This window comes from Papio anubis, chromosome 11 (assembly GCF_008728515.1).
Source record: "Papio anubis isolate 15944 chromosome 11, Panubis1.0, whole genome shotgun sequence".
In the NCBI taxonomy this organism is placed as follows: Eukaryota; Metazoa; Chordata; class Mammalia; order Primates; family Cercopithecidae; genus Papio; species Papio anubis.
The window spans coordinates 55,915-76,115 of NC_044986.1; the positions used below are offsets into that span (position 1 = coordinate 55,915).

A 20,201-nucleotide genomic window follows, 5' to 3' on the forward strand; every position below is an offset into this window, starting at 1 on the left:
CCTCAAATTCCAGCCATAGGGCAGTTTTCTCCTGTCTCTGTAATAAATGAATGTTCAGCCTCACACCGAGACATTCCATTCCCAGGGCTAGCGCAGGAAACAGAGAGGCCTTCCTCTGATCTCTCAACTGCAAAGAGGGCCTCTCATTAATCCTCCTCAGCACAGACCCTTTACAGGTGCTGGGCTGGGGACAGCAAGGTATTTCCCGCCAACGAGGCCATATTTCAGGCTGTCTCAGTGAGGGGAAACCTGGACAATATCCAGGCTTTTGAGCAGAGGTCCCGTGGTTCTCCCTGGCACGTGCTGGATAGAGAATGGAGAATGGCAATGATCTTTACCAGCACACTGCCTACAAACATACTCACACAAGGCACATCCTGCACAGGCCTAAACCTCAAACCTTGATTCAACACAGCATGTTTCAGGAGTATTGTAATAATTGAAATACAGGTTAACAGCATCCCAAAGCAGAACACCTTTCAGTAGAAACGGAGTTTCCTTCCTTGTCTCCCTCCATATGACACAGTAACAGTCTGATCCTCCCACAGCATGGTTTCAGGTTCACTGTCAGGCGGGTGGTCCGGCATTGGTGCCATCCGGCGGAATGTATGTGAAGGTGAGGTCAGGTGTGGGCAATTTTGGCCAGGAGGTGTGTGGTCGGGTGCGTTCTGCGGTGATGCATACGTGCAGGTCTGGTGTCTGGCGGTGTTGGGGTTTGCGGCAGGCGTGGTGGTGAAACGCAGGTTCTGCGTGACTGGTGCTCAGGTGGCCTGGGCGTGAGGCAGGTCTGGGTGTAATATCAGTGTCCAGGTGATCCAGCATGTGTCAATGAGCGCGGCATGTGGAGGTGGTTCAGATGGCATTCAGACGGCAAGAGGCGTGACGTGCGTAATGACGCAAGGTCCGGCGTATCCGATAAGTGAAATTTCGCGGCGGTCTGGCGGTCGGTCTGGCGCGGATGCACCCATCGGTATAACGCGGATGTAATCAGGCGCGTCAGGCGGCGGGGTATCCGATAAGCGCGGTGATAGTGCGGTCTGGCGTTATCCAGGTCTGGCATCGCAACCAGCATAACCCAGAAGTGGCGAACACCGGGTTCACGGCGCAAGTATTCCAGACCCATGCGCGGCGACACGCGATATGCGCGGACGCATCCGGCGCGATAGCGCGGTCCGAAGCAATGCAGCGCGTCCGAAGCGGATATGCGCAATCTGAAGCGCGATACGCGGTCCAGGATCGCATCCGATATCCGATGTATCCAGATGCAAACGCGTGCGCAAGGCGATTGCAGGCGTCTGGCGTCCGGCGTGGGGTGCAGCAATACGGGACGTAACGTGGCGTGGCTGCAGGTTCGGATCTGGTCTGGCGTCTGAAGCTGCGTCTGGCGTCAGGCAACAGGCAGACGTCCGGCGGTCTGACGCCTGGCGGCGTGGTGAGGATATGCGGTCTGGATGCATCCGGCGTCTGATGCGGCCCTGGCGTGGCGTTCGTATATTACGCTGTCTCCAGGCGTGATGCGGCAGGTCAGGCGCATCCAGGCGTCAGGTGGCAGATCCGGCGTGGCAACAGGCGCGGTCCGGCAACAGGCGGCCCATACGTGCGGATGGTCTGAACGTCCGCGTCTGTACGGCGGCGGATCCAGCGCGCCCATATCCAGGCGCGGCATCCGGTGCTCTTGATGTGTCTGGTGCCTGAGGTGTGTGGCCAGGTGCAGCCGATGTGTCCGGTGTGTGGGGTGTCTGTGAGGTCTGTGGGATGCGTGTGAGGTGTGTGGGTGGATGTTTCTGGTGTTTGAGGTGTGGTTTCTGGGGGTGTGTCAGGTGTGTGTGAGAGGTGTGTGGTGAGGCCCGGGCAGGGTCCGAGGGGCGCATGCGCGGCTCCCTAGCAGGGGCGGTGGGGGGAGTGGGGGGGTGCAGGGCCAGAGCCCAGGCCCCGCCTCCAGCCGCGTTTCCATGGCGACCGCAGCCTCGGTCTCGCCGCTGCAGCCCCCGCCCCGCCCGGCTGCGAAGCGTCTGGAACCGCATCCTCCGCATCCACATCCGCACCGTCGTCCTCCCCGACCGCGTCCTGCAGCTGCTGCCAGTGGAGCCGCCTGTGAGCTATTTCCACATTTCTCCTTGCAGAGTGGGGGCGGGGGGCCCGAGTGGGTGCGGGGGTGCGAGGCGCGTGTGCGGCAGTGTGCGAGGTGCGTGTGCTCGCAAGTGCGCTTGTGCGTGGCGCGCGTGCGGATGAGGGTGTGAGTGTGCGTGTGTGCGAGGCGCGTGTGCGGATGCGAGTGTGCAGGGCGCGCTGCACGGCCGGCCCCCTCCCGCGGGCCTCCTCTGGTTGTCCCAGGCCAGGCCGACCCCGCGGACCCGAGGCAGTGGTCTCCAGGCTTCCCGTGACGGCGGGGCCCCGGCACGAGGGTCGCAGCCTGCAGTTCAGGGTGTCTCCGAGGTGGGCAGGGGGTGCCAGTTCCAGCTCCTGCCCAGCTCTGTCTGCCGGGGGCGGGGTGGGGCGGGCGGCAGAAGGGGCGTCGGACCAGAGCACCGAGGAGCGGCTGCCCGCACGGTGGTGCGGGGTGGGGGTTGGTCTTGATGGGGGCGTCTGCGTGACAGGCAGGAAGCGGCCAGAAGGCCGGGAGGGGCGCGGCTCCGGAACCACCTGCAACAGGCGCGGGTGCGCGGCCACAGGTGGCTGGAGTGGGAGTGGGAGTGGAAGCGGTAGCAGCTGCGCGCCCACTCCCCTCCGCGGGGCTGCGCCGGCCCCGTAGTGCAGCTGCCTTTGAATCAGCCGGGCAGCCACGGCCGCCTGCAGCGCCAGGGGCAGGAGGCTGCGGTGGCGCCCGCGGGGGAGGGGCGGGACCCTCAGGGATCCGCAGTCACACGCTCTTGTGCCCCCCACATAAGCCCACCTGCGCGCACCCCCAGCGTGACGCAGCATTCCAGGTTGGGGGGCGCATGCGAAAGCGAGTCTGTGACGTGACCTCCAGCCGAGCTTCCGTGGACTTTCGACTGAGAGCCTGCACCCCCGCCCCCGCCATCCATCTGTCCATCCACACGGCCTCGCTCACCCGCGCCCCCACCCATCTGCCGTCAGCATCCCACGCCTCCCCTTGCCCCAGAGACAGGAGCCGGGCACTGCCTCCCTGCCAGAACGCGGCGGGTGGGGCGCAGGGGACCCGCAGAAGATGCCGCCACAGCGCAGGTGCAGGGAGGGGCCGGGAGGAGGAGCAGAGGCGGCCCCCTAGTTCCACGAGCCGCGTGCCTTCCGTGGAAGGAGGCCCCCATGACGCAGCAGTGCAAAGGGACGGTCTGGTGTGTGGGGTGGGAGGGTTGGACCCCACACACAGGCCAGTCCCCCGTTCCAACCCCGCATTCCGCATGGGGCGCTGGGCCTGGAACCAGAAGCGAGGCTCCAGTGGGCCCCCAACGGCTTTTTCTCCCTAAAGACGCTTCTCGGCCTGTCTCCGTTGCCATGCACACCCGCGATGACGTAAATTGGCCGTCCGAGGAGTTGGAGTTGAAGTTTGGCTCGAAGGGGACCCCAGAAGCGAAGCTCCTCCTGGCGGGGTCCTGACCCCTGGCGCCGGCCCCCCGGGGCGTGGCTCTACCCTGTGGCGCTGCGGCCGTGACTGCGCCCCTCTCCGCCCCCTCCCGTCTGTACAGAGGCTGGGCTTGCTCTGGGAGTCCGCTCCGGGGAGACCCCGACCCCTCCTCCTCGGTGGTACCCCCACCCCCGCGGGCCAAGCTCCACCTCAAGCCCCGGCGCTCGCCGCCCTTGCCCCACGACCACGTCATTCCCCGGCCTCTTGGCCCTCGGCTGCTCCAACTCCGCTTCCATGGATCACTCCTGTATTTAAGCCCCGTAGGGCCTCGTCCGTCTCCACCTGCACACACACGGACGCTGGCTGCACCGTGAAACCTCGTCCGCCGAGTGCCCATTGCCCCTGCCTGGGCCACGTGGGGACCCACCTCAGGCAGAGTCTCAGCCCGGGATGGGTGTTCGGGGGACCCTGCACGGCCTCTTCCGGAAAGGCCCGGCCGGGCACAAGGTCGCCTGTGATGAACGCCCAGCAACAAGGGGCACGGGTTAGGGCCCCAGAGCGCGTGGTCAGGTCCAGGACTGGGGACCCTGTCTCCGCTCACCCAGCTCCTTCCGGCTCAGAGTGGCCTCCCCCATCTCCTATCCAGCCCTCGCTTTCCAGCCTCACTCCCGCCCACGCAGATCCTTTCCCTCTCTGGTCGTTCCTTCTCAGTTCTTTCCACACGCAGAATCTGCCACCTCCAAATCCTTCCCCCTCTGATCCTTTCCCTTCAGATCCTTCCCCCCTCATATCCTTCCCCCTCAGGTCCTTCCCCCCTCAGATCCTTCCCCCTCAGGTCCTTCCCCCTCATGCCCTTCCCCCCTATGCCCTTCCCCCCCAAAGCCTTTCCCCCCTCATGCCCTCCCCCCCCATGCCCTTCCCCTTCAGATCCTTCCCCCTCAGATCCTTCCCCTTCATGCCCTGCCCCTCAGATCCTTCCCCTTCAGATCCTTCCCCCTCCGATCCTTCAGAGCTTTCACCTTCAGAGCCTTCCCGCCTCAGATCCTTCCCCACTCTGATGATTCCGCTTTCAGATCCTTCCCTCTCAGGTCTTTCCACACCTCTCAGATTCTTTCACCCTCCCTTCCATATCCTTCCACCTCCATTCCTTTCCCCCTCCGTCTTCCTTCCTTCCTCCATTCCTTCCACCTGAATCCCTTCCATGGCTAATTCCATCCTTCCCTGAATCCTTCCGGTCCACCCCCCCCATTCCACTCCATTCTTCCACCCTCATTCCATCCACCCTGTCCTCCCCGTTAAGATCCCTCTGCCAGATCCCTTCCCCCATTCTTTCCACCAATCCTTCATCCTTCCCCTTCTGATCCTTCCACCTTGCAATCATTCCACCCTCAGCTCCTTCCACCCTTAGATTCTCCTCCACGCAGATGCCTCCACATTATCTCTACTTGAGTGGCAGCAGCTGGGCAGAAGCTCTGCGACCGCGGGTCCTCTGCTCCTGTTCCCCTGGCGCCTTCCCACACCTGGAACCCGCAGCGGAGCCTGGCCACTGCAGGGCGAGAAAGAGTGGTCACTGCTGGCTCTGGCAGTTAACTGGACATCCTAGAGCTGCTGTCACAAATTACAAGCGGGTGGCTTAAAATAAATTCTTTCACAGTTCTGAAGTCAAGAAGTCCAAAATGAAGGTGTTCGCGGGGCCATGCTCCCTCCAAAGCCTCTAGGGGAGCTTCTTCCTCACTTCCTCCAGCTTCTGGTGGCCCAAGCAATCCTTGGGTTTCAGCTGCATCATTCCAGTCTCTGCTCCGTCTGCACATAGCAGTCTCCTACATCTAATTTCCCTGTAATAAAGATGCCAGTTTTGGATCAAGGCCCACCCTGATTCAGGACGAATTTATTTTAGCTTGATTACATCTGCAAAGACCATATTTTCAAATGAGGTCCCATTCAAAGGCACCCCTCACACAGATCCTAGGACTTGGATGTATTTTTGAGGGAACATCATTCAACCTACAATGTACCCTCCTCATTTAGCCGTTGCAGCTAATCTTCTCCCATGTAGTTTTCCTACCACCATTTTTTTTTTGAAGGCTGTTTGATGGCTTGAAGTTTCATAGTTTTTAATGAATCATTTTATCAATATTTTCCTTTTTGTTGTTGTGCCTGTGTCTAATGAAAAATTTTTTCCTCCTGGGATCAGAAAAAAATCTTCTCCTGTATTATCTTTGAGGTGCTTTAGTGTTTTGCTTTTCCAGTTCAGGTTTATCCACAGATGAACTTCTCCTGTGTAATGTGAGGTAGGGATCAGGCTCACTGCTTTTGATGCAGACAGAGGTTTACTGAGAGGCAGCTAGGCTGCAAATCAGGGTCCGTGTATGAAAGTGTGTCATGTGGGACTTCTTCTACCACAGTAGCCCCACACCACTCCATTTCCAATGCTGTGCAACAAGCCAGACCCTGGCAGATGAGACCTCCTCCATGTTTTTGTTTTTGTTTTGTTTTTGGTTTTGAGGCAGTCTGCAGCTCTGTAGCCAACCCAGGCTGGAGTGCAGTGGCCAGTCTCGGCTCTCCTGGCTCAGCCGCCTCCCGGATTCATGTTCTCGGCCTCCAGCCTCGGTAGCACAGGACTACAGGCATCCGCCACCCTGCAGCGCCATATTTTTGTATTTCTTAGTAGAGAGCGGGGTTTCCTGCCCGTGTTAGCCAGGATGGTCTCGATCTCTGACTTCGTGATCCGCCCATCTCGGCCTCTACAAAGTGCTGGGATTACAGGCTTGAGCCACCGGCGCCCGGCGGAGTTTTTTAATGGGTTTTGCTCTTGTTGCCCGAGCTGGAGTGCAGTGGCACAATCTCATTCCTGCAACCTCTGCCTGCCCAGGTTCAGCGATTCCTGCCTCAGCCTCCCCGAGTAGCTGGGATTATGAGTGTGTGCCACCAGCCTGGCTAATTTTGTATTTTTAGTCAAGGCGGGGTTTCACTATGGTAGCCAGAGTTGGTCTCGACTCTGATCTTGTGATCCACCCACCTCTGCCTCCCAAAATGCTGGGATTACAGGCGTGAGCCACTATGCCCGACAGTCCATGTTATTTTCCAAGATACTTGGTGTGTTCCTGCCCCTCTGCCTTCCATGTAAAATGACAGTGCTTGTCAAGTTCATTTAAAAAACTGTTGGGATTTTGATTAAGATTTACTGCATCTACAGATCGGGGGGTGGGTAATTTGTTTAAACATGGAAACTCCCCAAATCCATAGACACAGCCTTCCCCATTTACTTGGGGGATTTAGCTTTTCTTGGTGTCTGTCGACAATGTTCCCTGGTTTCCATGTGGAGGCCCTGCCCTGTCCCTGTTCCTCAGCTCTTTTTACACCTATTCCTGAGGATTTGATAGTTTTGATATTATTTAAATGGAGTACTTCAATAAATTATGTATTTATTTATTTTTGCCACTGACATATAGGAATGTAACTGATTTCTGAATACCTTAAATCCAACAGCCTTGCCAAACTCACTTTTTGATCCTTATGATTTGTCTATAGATTCTTCTGGGGTTTCTAAACACAAAGTGTTTAATGGGTGAATAATCAGAGTATTATTTATTCTTGCCTGGCACTAGAGCTCATTTCTTTGTCCTACCCTACAGCATTGGCTGAGACCTCTAGCGCCATAACTTGTAGAACCGCAGATCAAGGCGCTTTCAGGATTCACATTCAGTGAGGTTTGCTGTGGGGATTTTGTGGTTCACTGTTACTGGGTTACAGCACTCGCCTCCTGCCTTAGTGTGCTAATGGGTCCGAGGAATAGTAAATGAGTCTTACCCAGAGTTACTTCTACTTCTCTAGCAATTGATCAGATACGCTTTTTCGTTGTTCTGTTAATACGGTGAAAAATACGATTGCTTGCCAAATGTTAAGCCAAACTTCATTTCCAGAATACACCCAACCTGTCATATGTTACCTTGTTGTATTCGCTGGACTCATCCTGCTTGAGCTTTGGGGCTTCGCAGTGGTGTGTGCGTGTGGAGGAGGCTGGCCTGTGAGCTCCTCTCCGATGCTGTCCTTGCTGGGTTAGGGGACTGAGGCTAGTTGGCCTCAGGAGCTGGTGAGTGCTCCCTTGTCTTTCTGGAAGAGTTTTGTGGACGTTTGCATTACTTTCCCTGTAAATGGTTGGTAGAATGCTGTGGTGATGCTGTCTGCGCTTGGAGTTCTTTGTGAGAAGGTTGCAATGGCAGATTCTTTCTTCTTTTTTTTTTTTTTTTTGAGGCGGAGTCTCATTCTGTCACTCACGTTGGAGTGCAGTGGCGCGATCTCGGCCCATTGCAACCTCTGCCTCCCGGGTTCAGGCGATTCTCCCGCCTCAGCCTCCCGAGTAGCTGGGACCCCAGGTGCCACCATCGCACCGGGCCACAGGTTCCGTTTCTACTGCACACAGGACCTTTCTTTTTTTCCTTTGATTGATTGAATACATTTTGTTTTTCTGCTTTTTCCATTGATCAGCTCGGAGGTCATCCGCTGCATTCTTTTTCTCTAGGAGGTCCGCCTGAAGGCGAAGCCGAGCACCCTCGGCCTCTCCGGGATTGGTGGGGCCCCGCTCTCCGCGGCCTTCAGCGCCGGGCTCGCAGCTGGGCTGACTCGCGGGTGCCCTCTTGTGGCCGCTCTCACTTCCTGCGTCTCCGGCAGAGTCGCCGGACAGAACGAAGACTGACTTCAGGATAAGCACGTCCCATGCCGCTTATTGCGAGGGATGCTCTTATATTAAAAATGGGCTCGTTGCTTATCTGAAATTCAAATTTAGCTGGGTCTCCAGCATTTTTATGTGCTGAGTCTGGCACCCAACTCTCCAGACTGATGTCCAGGATTGTCGGCTTTAAGAGGTTGTCTAGAGTCAGGCGCGGTGGCTCATTCCTGTAATCCCAGCACTGTGGGAGGCTGAGGCAAGCAGATCGCTTGAGACCAGCCTGGGCAATCTGGCGAAACCCTGTCTCTACAAAACATGTAAAAATTAGCCAGGCGTGGTGGGGTGCGCCTGTGGTCCCAGGTACTCGGGAGGCTGAGATGGCAGGATTGCTTAAGCCCAGTAGGCAGAGGCTGCAGTGAGCCAAGATCACACCACTGCACTCCCACCTGGGCCACAAAACAAGATCCTATCTCAAAAAAAAAAAGAAAAAAGAAGAAGAAGAAGGAAAAAGAGGAGATTGTCTTGTCTAGAGCAGCCGCTGGTGGAAGACTCCCCCAGCTTCATGGACAGTCACTGGTTGGGGTGCTTTCCCCTCAGTGCTGTGGGGTCTAGAGGGGCTGTGGGGGTCAAGAAGGTACAGTACCCAGCATCTGGCTGGATTTGACCGGTTTGCCCAAGGAGGCTGGCCTGACCACTTACAGCCTGTCCCTGGTTCTGGTGTGAGGAGCATTAGGACCAGCTCAGGGTCCTCTGGCTTTAGAGCCAGCTGGCGTGGGTGTCCAGGGGGGCAGCCTGTGGGCAGTGACCCTGTCTGTCTCTGGACAGGACAAGCACTGCCATCCACCATGGTGAAGCTGGGCTGCAGCTTCTCTGGGAAGCCAGGTAAAGACCCTGGGGACCAGGATGGGGCTGCCATGGACAGTGTGCCTCTGATCAGCCCCTTGGACGTCAGCCAGCTCCAGCCGCCGCTCCCTGACCAGGTGAGGGCCTGGGCCAGCGTGGAGTCCCTTCTCAGGCTCCCCTGGGAACAAAGGGGTGTGGGGTGAGGTTTGTCTAGATGTGGCCTCTTCCCAGGTGCAGTAGAGCAAGCAGAAGAAGGACCGTGGGGACCAAAACCCCAGTTGGCCATGGGCACTCTATGTGACCTCCTGGTCAGCTCCCCCATATGCCAGAGCTGGGCAAACTGGCCGACGGGTAACCAAGAATTCACACACTGACTCCTAGACAGCAGCCCGCCCACCTGCTGTCCATAGGGCACCCAGCAGGCAACGCTTCCCACCCTTCCCTCGGGCCATGGCCCTGTCCTGGGTTGAGCCTGAGATATGGAGGTCCTTGGGCAAGTGACCACTGGGGGTACTTATAGCAGAAACTGGGGAGAAGCAAAGAGCTCAGTTCTAGCCCAGCCCAGTTTGACCCCCTAGGGAGTTGTGCAGCATGAAAGGCACCCTGAGTTGTCCCTGCTGGAGGTGGGGGCAGCATCTATGCTGGGGACCCGGGACAGGAGGACCACCCCTGCTGGCCAAGGGCAATTCTCCAGCACCCTGAATTGAAGGCAGCAGGCAAAGCGAGGGGCTCCGTCAGCAACCAGGCCAAGCCCAGGGCTGCCATGTGCCCAGCAGACTTTCAGTGTCCACCTTCCCTTGGCCTAACTTTGTGGCTGCTGGAGCCCTGCCATCCACCAGACGGTCCTGGGAGATGGTCAGGGTCAACACCACTGCCACGAAGCTGACCCTGGCTCCCTCCCCTCTCAGTTCAGGGCTCTCTTGGGTCCCTCCCAGCTGCCCACTGAGGCCATGGCCATCTCTTTTCACAGGTGGTCATCAAGACACAGACAGAATACCAGCTGTCCTCCTCAGACCAGCAGAAGAAGTTCCCTGACCTGGAGGGCCAGAGGCTGAACTGCAGCCACCCAGAGGAAGGACGCAGGGTAACCACACTCACCCCACCCACTGTGGGGACTCAGGGCAGGGGGAGAAGGTGGAAGGCAGCTGGGGGTGCCTGGGCTCAGGCCAGGCCGGGCTGGAGTCCCCTTGCTGTCTGGGAGGAGAGGGTGGCGGTGAGTCATCCCACCCAGAGCTGGCCTCCAACTGCCCTGCAGTCATCAGGCCCCCTGGCGAGGCTGCAGGTGCGGACTGACCAAACGGTGGCGCTCCTGAGATATTTCTCTTCCTGGGAAGCGCTGGCCAGTGCTGCTTGCCTGTTTGCCCAGAGGGTCATTGTCTCATCTTCAGTGACTTACGGGCTTTCTATGTAATACTTTCTTTCTGCAGTATATCTGGCAAATATCTTCTCTCATCCTCTTGTTTAAATCTCTCAACGTTATTAAGATAGCTTTAGTCATTTTTAGTGGACTGTTTCCAAAGCCTTCCATTTTCCAGTAGTAAGATCTGCTAGGGCTCCCCGCCCCTGGCTTCACGTTCCAGTCTGCAGCTCATGTTACAGCACCCACTGTGGGAAGTCCCCTGGGAGGCCTGGTGAGTGCAGCCTCCGACTCACCTGAGGCTGTGGCCCCCATCCCCTGTGGAGCCCACAGCGAAGGAAAGCTGCAAATTCCCGCAAGACCCACCTGGGTCAAAGGCCACATTACTTTACCTGGTGGCAGATGTCTCCAGAACCCCAGTGGAGGGGCCGCCAGCAAGGCCTGGCCCCCAGGGGTGATGCCTGCACACTTGACCCTCGGAAAAGTGGGAAAAGCCACTGGCTGCCCAGGGCGGGGTGGGGTATCAAGACTGGAGGGCGGGGATGGTCCTGTGCCAGCACCAGCCCCTGAGGAGCTCCCCACAAAGGCGACCCCTGCCTGGCGTGGCTGAGCCCCTCTCTGCCCTCCTGCCAGCTGCCCACCGCGCGGATGATCGCCTTCGCCATGGCGCTGCTGGGCTGCGTGCTGATCATGTACAAGGCCATCTGGTACGATCAGTTCACCTGCCCCGACGGCTTCCTGCTGCGGGTAAGGGGGCCAGGGCTCTGGTGGGGGGCGGTGGAGCCGCGCCTCCTCCCATAGCCTCCAGGCAGGGGGTGGCAGGGGTGTCTGCTGCTGCTGGGGGAAAGTGGTCTCCAAAGCCATGTTCCCGTTACTTCTCTAGAACATGAAAGTCTATCTTTTGAAAATTTAAAAGAAAAGATGTATTAGTGATGGGTTTCTCTTCTTGTAATTTAAAAAATAAGTAAAAGACGAGGCAGAAAAGGTCGCCCTCCAGCCGTCTCTCTAGGGGTCATCTGTCCTCCTGAGTGACTTGTGTGAGGTTTTATTTTTATATAACATGATATTAATGCTCCCTACATATTTGGCAAATATTTTTTCCATCCTTTTTTTTTTAATCTCTTTGCCAATAATAGTTATAGCATTTAGTGTGTTTTTAGAAAGCCTTTTATTCATCAGAAGTAAAATCTGCTCCTTTTCTCCTTAACTCCATGGTTTATGCTCTGGAGCGCGCTCGCAGAGGCCTTGCTGGGCTGAGCAGGTCCACTGGTGTCTGCGCCCCTCTCCCTGGGTGGCCCCCTCCCCTTACAACCCGCGACCTCCTGGCTCCGTGCCCCCCCCAGGGCCCTGAGTTCTGAACCGGAGGCTGACCTTCGGTGTCCTGAAACCATGGCTCCGTTACAAACTGTCCGCAGTGCCCCCAACCGCAGAAGCGGGAGGGCCCGGGCCCGGGGCGCACAGGAGGGCTCGGCCCGCCGGCCCTGACCCGGCCCCTCCCGCAGCACAAGATCTGCACGCCGCTGACCCTGGAGATGTACTACACAGAGATGGACCCCGAGCGCCACCGCAGCATCCTGGCGGCCATCGGGGCCTACCCGCTGAGCCGCAAGCACGGCACGGAGACGCCGGCGGCCTGGGGGGACGGCTACCGCGCCGCCAAGGAGGAGCGCAAGGGGCCCACCCAGGCTGGGGCGGCGGCGGCCACCGAACCCCCCGGGAAGCCGTCGGCCAAGGCGGAGAAGGAGGCGGCGCGGAAGGCGGCCGGGAGCGCGGCGCCCCCGCCCGTGCAGTGATGGTCTCCGGCCCCGCAGCCCGGTCGGGGGTAGGTGCGCGCCGCGGGGCCCCGCCGGCTCTGCCCCGGTCTCTTCCTGGCCTCCCGCACCGCTTCTGAGCCAGAGACCCCGGCCACCCCCCTCTTCCTCTTCCCTCCGACCCGGCCCGCCAGAACGTCGGGAGGGGGGGTGTGAATCCGAGCCCGCCGTGGGGCGCGGTGTCCGTGGGGAGCCCCCGGCCGCGTCGCCGCTCTCAACCCTCGGGCTCTGTCTCCGCAGCGTCCCCCGCCAGCTCCTGTGACCAGCGCGTCGCCCGATGCTCTCCGCCGTGTTCGTGTCTCGCCCCCAGGCGCCCTCGCTGCAGCCCTGCCCCCGTGGGTCTCTGACTCTGTCGCTTTTCTCTAAGTAAAGATTTCACGTTCACCGGAGTCTTCCATCTCTCCTGCGCGTCCTCTGCCCGGCTGGCCTTTCTCCCGCCCCCCACCCCGCCAGCTGTGAGTGAGGCCGGCATTGTGCTCCCCCCAGGGACCCCCGAAGGACCCAGGAGAGATTCCGTGGGAGCAGCTCCCGGGAAGCCGTGGCGCGCCCAGGCGGAGCACGAGCATCCTCGCGCTGGGTGGTCCCGGCCTTGTCCAAGCCCCACCGGGATATGCCTTAATGGCGGGGCTCCGGCCCACCCAGGGGAGCCTCGGGTCCATCCCTAACCGCTGTCCAGCCCCTTGTCCTGCTGGTTCCACCCCCACCATCTACCTGGTGCTAGGCCTGGGTCCCGTGCCTCCCCCCTCTGACAGGAGTGTCTGCCTCCCCGCTGACCCCCGGTTCTGGGCGGCACCCATGAGCAGCTTCTGCCTCCTAGATGTGCGGCCCACAGGCATAAATGACCAAGTGAAGAAAGAAGTGAATGGGGGCGTCTGAGTGGGGAGTGGCGCCTGATGAGGGGTGAGCTCTGGCTCCTGGGGTCTGGGTTCTCCCGTGTCCCTGGAGCCAGATGAAAGATGGTAAGGCTGAAGGGCCAGGGGAGCCTAGAGCTGCTGTGAGTTCCCCCCCAGCATCCCCACCTCAGCCCCAGCCCACTCCCGGCACTGAACACTACAGGGAATGGACTCTGGCAGATCTCACCCACCGCCTGCACCACCCCAACCAGCTGCAGCTCTGCAGCGCCGCCCACCCAAACACCTGTCCTCCTCGGATCCCTTTCACGTGGGGCCCAGACGCCCCACCTGGTGGGAGGGGAGTTCGGGCCTTGGGACTAAGGGCTTGCAGCTGAGAGACAGCAACAGAGCCTAGACAGTCCCGCCAGCCACTGGAAGCAGCTTCAGGCAGGAGGGGCCGGCATTTCCTGCACTGCGTGGTGGAGGGTGGGGGCCTCACACACAGGTGGGATCCCCTTGGGAAGCCCGCCTTGATCTCAGCATGGAGCCCAGTGACTTGGAGAACAGCCCAGAGCAGCCTCTACGGCATCAAGGGAGCTGCCAGAGCCAGCGCCAGTGGATCTAACCTGTTCCTGGGCACTGGGCTAGGGGACTGGATGGTCACTGGAGTCCTGGTTGTGAACACAGGGCTGGATGCTCAGACCAAGAGTGGATGGAAGACCCCCACCATTGGCTCCCAGGCCTGCTGGCAAGGTGGGGGTCTAGGCAGCTTCCCAACTCCGTGGGACTGGCCTGCTTTGGAACAGTGGGCAGTGCCCAGGAAGCCTGTGAACTGGGCCTGCCAGGGAAGCCGTGGTGAACTGGAGGCCAGCCAGGTGGGGTCAGGGAAGGCAGGGCCGTGCACACCACACCCTTCACTGCTGGGCTTCTAAGGACATTGAACAGGCACACGCAGAACTGAGTTGGCCCTAATGGCCTGCAACGGAGGAGGGTGGGGGACCTGGGACCTCAGCTGGGATATATGAGGGCAGGGAGTCTCTGCATGGCTGATGTTTGAATTAAAATACAGCTTTTTCCCTATATTTTATTATTTTTATTTTTATTTTATTTCATTTTATTTTTTGAGATAGAATCTTGCTCTGTCGCCCAGGCTGGAGTGCAGTGGTGCGATCTCCGTTCACTGCAAGCTCCGCCTCCTGGGTTCACGCCATTCTCCTGCCTCAGCCTCCCGAGTAGCTGAAATTACAGGCGCCCACCACCACGCCTGGCTAATTTTTTTGTATTTTTAGTAGAGATGGGGTTTCACTGTGTTAGCCAGGATGGTCTTGAACTCCTGACTTCGTGATCCACCCGCCTCGGCCTCCCAAAGTGCTGGGATTACAGGCTTGAGCCATTGCACCTGGCCATGCCAGACTCTTTATAACAATCAGTTCTCAGCTAGAAGCAAGCAATGGCTCACGCCTGTAATCCCAGCACTGTGGGAGGCCGAGGTGGGCGGATCACTATAGGATCCAGCCCTACGGGGCTTAGCAGGTGTTCTCCCCACGTGTGGAGATGAGAGATTGTAAGAAATAAAGACACAAGACAAAGAGATAAAGAGAAAGAACTGGGCCTGGGGGACCACTACCACCAAGACGTGGAGACTGGTAGTGGCCCTGAACGGCTGGGCACGCTGATATTTATTGCATACAAGACAAAGGGGCAGGGTAAGGAGGGTGGATCTTCTAAGTGATTGACAAGGTGAAACAAGTCACGTGATCACAGGACACAGGGCCCTTCCCTCTTAGGTAGCCGAAGTAGAGAGGGAGGGCAGCATATGTCAGCGTTTTCTTCTATGCACTTAATAGGAGTGATCAGACTTTAAGACTTCTCACTATTTCTTCTTCTACCTCTGTCTTCACGAAATCAAAGAGGAACCAGGAGTACGGGAGGAGGCATGAAAGTGGACAAGGAGCGTGGACTGCTGGAAGCACAGCACCAGGGAGGGCTTAGGCTGCCAGATGACTGGGCGGGCAGGCCTGGACATCCAGCCTTCCAGAAGTTGCTTGAGCAGAGTGTCTCACTCCCTCCAAGGAAAGGAGACTTTCACGGGTCTGCTGGCAACGTGGTGCCTTCTAGACACTGGCGCTATCAGCTTGACCAAGGAGTCCCTGTCTCTTTCACGCGGGCGACAGAAGGCTCACTCTTTGTCTTCTTCACACTTCACAGTGTCCCTCTTCAGCACCTTAGTCCTTGCTGCCCACTGGTTATTCCTAGGTTAGGCTTAGTAAATACAAATGTATTAAAAGCTTGGCCAAGCTTATACAATGATTGATAATGTCCACGCATCATCTCTATATCTGAATTTGTATTATAAATCATTCTTATTCCAACTACTCTTTATTATACTGAAACAGCTTCAGGCTCCTCAGTCTCTCTATTCGGTAATCTCACCACAGATCACAAGGCTCACTGACCATCCCAGCCAGCAAACCTTCACAAAAAAAAAAAAATTATCTGTGTGGTGGCGTGGGCTTATAGTCCCAGCTACCAGAGGCTGAGGCAGAATGGCATGAACCTGGGAGGCAGAGCTTGCAGTGAGGCCAAGATGACACCACTGGTACTCTATTTTAGCCACAGAGCAAAACCCGGCCAAAAAATCAATTATCAACAGTGCTGTGGTTCACACCTGTAATCCCGCACTTTGCCGCCAGCCATGGATCAAGGTCAGGTGATCAGACCATCCTGACTCAGCACAGTGAAACGCTGCTGAGAATAGCCAGCTGATTTAATGGCGGAAATTTGGAGAACTTTTCTGTCTCTTACAAGAGGATTGGCGGCAAAATGCAATCTGGCACCTTGTGTGTGCTGAAGGAGTGCCTGCAAAACGCACAAATCAGTGCTCTCAAAACCAACGAACGGTACCCGGTGAAATAGCTAGAGGTTTGTAAATGCACCACCAGTTTCATAAAAACACACCACCCGCCTGTGAAATAGCTAGGAGGTTTGTAAAATGCACCAATCAGTGCACTGTAAAAACACACCAATCAGCACTCTGTAGCTAGCTAGAGGTTTGTAAAATGGACCAATAAGCACTCTGTAAAATGGACCAATCAGCAGGACATGGGCAGGGACAAAGAAGGGAATAAAAGCTGGCCACCACCCCCCATATCCCCCAGCCAGCAGGGGCAACCTGTTCGGGTCCCCTGCCACAATGTGGAAGCTTTGTTCTTTGACACTTCACAATAGATCTTGCTGCTATATATACTTTGGGTCCGTGCCACCTTTAAGAGCTGTAAAACTCACTGCGAAGGTCTACAGCTTCATTCTTGAAGTCAGCGAGACCACAAACCCACCAGAAGGAACCAACTCCAGACACACTACACACCGTCTCTACTAAAAATACAAAAAATTATCTGCGCGTTGTGCTGGGCGCCTGTAGTCCCAGCTACTCAGGAGGCTGAGGCAGGAGAATAGTGTGAACCTGGGAGGTGGAGCTTGCAGTAAGCCAAGATTGCACCGCTCACTCCAACCTGGGCAACAGAGCAAGACTCAAAAGAAAAAAAAAAATTCCTCACAGTAAGTAATCAAGCAAGAATTCACTCATTACCTTGAGAGTGGCACCAACCCATTCATATCTGCCCCATGACCCAAACACCTCCCATCCAGGCCCCACCTTGAACGCTGGGGGTCAAATGTTAACATCCAAACTCCAGCATCTGGCATTCCACCCCATCCGCTCTATCACACTCCACCACCTCGTCTCTCTACCTACCAGCCTATCAATTATCTGCCACCTATTGTCTATGGCCTATTATCTATCATCGATCACCTATTGTCTATCACCTATTATCCTCTATCATCTATCACCTACCGTCTATTACCTATCATCTATCAATAATCTGTCATCTCTTTAGCTGCTACCTACCTAACGTTTTTTCTGAGCCAATGAGTGAATGGGGCATCTGAGTGGGGAGTGGGGAGTGGGGTCTGAGGAGGGGTAAGATCTGCCCCAGGGATGGGCATCTCCCATTCCCTTGGAGCCAGATGGGAGCTGAGAAGGGCCCAGGGGCTCCTGGAGCTGCCGTAAGTCCCACCCTCCCCACCCGGCCTGGCAACTCCTTGCACTCAGAGGAAGTGACCTCTTTATCCTTAAATACTTCAGTGTGGATTCCCCGCAAACAAGGGCGTTTTCTTACGTAAGCTTCATGCAATGATCGAAATCAGGAATTTAGGTTTCCAGATCCACACAACCCACATGAGAGCCAACAGGGTGGGGGTGGAGGGGCTCCTGGCTTCCCTGTGTGCGAGCATGGATGCACGTACAGAGAGGGGGGGCATGGATTGTGTGTGTGAGTGTGTGTGAGTATGAGCACAGACGCACAGAGAGGAGGGAGTGTGGATTATGTGTGTGTGAGCGTGTGAGCACGGACAGACAGGAGAGGGTGTGCATTGTGCGTTAGCATTAGTGTGAGCATGTGTGTGAGCACAGATGCACAGAGAGGGGGTGTGGATTGTGTGTGTGTGTGAAAGTGTTAGTGTGACCATGTGAGCACAGATGCATATACAAAGAGAAGGGGTGTAGATTGTGTGTGCGTCTTAGTGAGAGCGCGAATACAGATACACATAGAGGAGGTGGCATGGATTGTGTGTGTGCATGAGCATATGAGTGTGTGAATGTGAGCACAGATGCACATACAGAGAGGAGGGGCATGGATTGTGTGAATGTGAGCGTGTGTGTGTGAGCAGGGATGCACATACAGAGAGGAGGGAGTGTGGAGTGTGTGTGTGTTAGTGTGAGTATGTGTGTGTGTGAGCACGGAACCACAGAGAGGAGGGGTGTGGATTGTGTGTATGAGTGTGAGCATGTGTGTGAGCAGAGACACACATACAGAGAGGAGGGGCATGGATTGTGTGAGCGTGTGTGAATGTGAGCACGGAACCACATACAGAGAGGAGGGGCATGGATTGTGTGAGCGTGTGTGTGAGCACGGAACCACATACAGAGAGGAGGGACATGGATTGTGTGAGCGTGTGTGAGTGTGAGCACGGAACCACATACAGAAAGGAGATCGAGTGGATCGTCTGACTGTGCACGTGAATGAGCGTGAGAGGCAGAGGGGCAAGGGGGACAGTAGGAGTCAAGGAATGTGTCCACTGTGTTCCCAGCACTGGGCTTCAAATCTGGCTAATTCTTGGAGCTCACCTGTCACCTGCTCATCTACAGATGGGTAAACTGAGGCCCGCGGCAGAGGCCTTACATTCGTGCAGGGTGGCTGGAGCCGGGAGGATCACTGCGGACCCCTGCCTGCTCCCACACCTCCTCCCACAGGCTCCCAGCCGCCTGCCCCTGGCAATGGGAGGCCTGGAAGCTGGGCCAGGACCACGGCGACCGCCGACTCTGCGCGGCTCTCCACGGGGCCACCCACATCCTCCAAGCGCGTCCCTCCTGGTGTCCGAGCTGACACCCAGCGGAGAAGGCGACACTTTGCTGACGCCTCCAGGAGGGGGCGCTGCAGCCGGCCGTGCCGCCCCGGGCCGCGGGGAAAGGGAGGACCGCGACCGGTCGCCTGAGGTCTTGTCTCCGCACGCCCCGGGGTCTCGTCCGGCTGGCGGTGGAGCAGACACGGGCACAGCCTGGGCTGTGGGAGGCGGGCACAGGGGCCGAGTAATAGGAAGGATGGCTTGGCGGCCCCGGCCTCCCTGTTTCCTGTGAAGGACGGAGACCGGCACCGGCACCCACGGCTGCACTTCAGCCCGGAGTCATCCATGCACAGCTGGGCCCTGGCCTCCGCCTGTGTGTTCCGGGGAGGGGGGGTGCGGCCTCCGGCCCGTGTGTTCCGGCGGGGTGGGCACGGCCCCTCCACCTGTGTTCCGGGGATGCGGCCTCCGCCCGTGTTCCTGGGGATGCGGCCTCCGCCCGTGTTCCGGGAGAGGGGGTGGCCTCCACCCCTGCAAAACTGGGGTGGCAATGGCCTCCACCTGTAAAACCCAAGCGGCCTCCACCCAAAATCTGGCCAGTGGCCTCCACCTGTGTGTGTTCGGGGTGGGGAGGGATGCTGCCTCCATCTGTGTGTTCGGGTGGTGCTGCCTCCTCGGGCCTGTGTTCCGGGAGAGGGGGTGTGCCCCTCCACCCAGGAAACCTGGGGAGAGGGGGCGGCTGCCTCTCCACCTGTGTGGTTCCGGGGATGCAGCCTCCCACTTGTGTGTGTTCGGGAGAGCGCCCCTCCACCCGTGTGTGTCTGGGGGTGCTGCCTCACGTGTGTCTGGGGGTAGGTGCACGTCTCCACCTGTGTGTGTTCCGGGGGTGCGGCCTCTCCACCTGTGTGTGTTCGGGGGAGGGATGCCTCTCCATCTGTGTTCCAAAAGCGCCTCCACCTGTGTGTGTGGCCTCGGGAGGGATGCGGCCCTCCATCTGTGTGTTCGGGTGGGGGTGCTGCCTCCACCTGTGTGTGTTCCGGGGGGGTGCGGCCTCCTCACTGTGTGTGTGGGGTGCGGCCCACCTGTGTGTGGCTGGGTATGGACTCTCCACCTGTGTGTGTCTGTAGGGTGCCTCCACCTGTGTGTGTTCCGGGAGGTGCGGCCTCTCCACCTGTGTGTGTTCTGTGGGTGGGGGGTGCGGCCTTTCCACCTGTGTTCTGGCTGGGCCTCCACCTGTGTGTGTTCAAAAGGGCTTTTCCACCTGTGTGTGTGTTCTGGGGTGGAAGGCCTCCACCTGTGTGTCTGGGGGTTTAAGGCTCTTTCCAATCTGTGTGTGTGTGGGGGGTGCAGCCTCCACCTGTGTGTGTTCTGGGAGGCCTCACCTGTGTGTGTGTACCGGGGTGCGGCTTCCACCCAGCGTGTTCCAGGGGGACGCGGCCTCTCCACCTGTGTGTGTTCCGGGGGGGGAGGCCTCCACCTGTGTGTGTGGTTCCAAGGGAGGAGAGGCGCAGCCCCTCTCCACTGTGCGGTTCGGGGGGTGCGGCCTTCCACCTGTGTGTGTTCCAAGGCCTCTCCACCTGTGTGTGTGTCTGGGTGCTGCCTCCACCCAAAGTGGGTTCCTCGGGGGCTGGGCGGCCTCTCCACCTGTGTGTGTGTTCCGGGGGAGGTGCGCCTCCATCTTGGTGGGGTGGGGTGGGTTCGGGGATGGAGCCTCCCACCTGTGCGTGTTCCGGGGTGCAGCCTCTCCATCTGTGTCCTTGGG

At 57.9% G+C, this 20,201-nt stretch overlaps 1 protein-coding gene across 3 annotated transcripts; it reads left to right on the top strand.

The window, feature by feature from the left end:
- The first annotated feature begins 1,944 nt into the window (after positions 1 to 1,944).
- On the top strand, positions 1,945 to 12,595 carry CALY (calcyon neuron specific vesicular protein). Of its 3 annotated transcripts, none has more exons than XM_021943908.1 (6): positions 1,945 to 2,094; positions 9,021 to 9,175; positions 10,009 to 10,122; positions 11,029 to 11,142; positions 11,898 to 12,221; positions 12,447 to 12,595. In XM_021943908.1, exons 2-5 carry the CDS (start codon positions 9,041 to 9,043, stop codon positions 12,186 to 12,188), a joined length of 654 nt encoding a protein of 217 aa, XP_021799600.1. In that variant the 5' UTR covers positions 1,945 to 2,094; positions 9,021 to 9,040; the 3' UTR covers positions 12,189 to 12,221; positions 12,447 to 12,595. The 3 variants fall into 3 exon arrangements, with proteins under 3 accessions (XP_021799600.1, XP_003904491.1, XP_017799960.1); XM_003904442.1 differs by having other exon boundaries at positions 11,898 to 12,217; XM_017944471.3 differs by lacking the exon at positions 1,945 to 2,094 and adding an exon at positions 2,343 to 2,436 and having other exon boundaries at positions 11,898 to 12,217.
- Positions 12,596 to 20,201: the final 7,606 nt, after the last annotated feature.

What these genes read in the sequence shown, in the direction of transcription:
- CALY (XM_021943908.1), top strand. Translation starts at nt 9,041, where the DNA reads ATGGTGAAGCTGGGCTGCAGCTTCTCTGGGAAGCCAGGTAAAGACCCT. An exon ending in AGCCGCCGCTCCCTGACCAG is followed by an intron (nt 9,176 to 10,008) that starts GTGAGGGCCTGG and finishes CTCTTTTCACAG; the next exon opens with GTGGTCATCAAGACACAGAC. An exon ending in CCGACGGCTTCCTGCTGCGG is followed by an intron (nt 11,143 to 11,897) that starts GTAAGGGGGCCA and finishes CCCCTCCCGCAG; the next exon opens with CACAAGATCTGCACGCCGCT.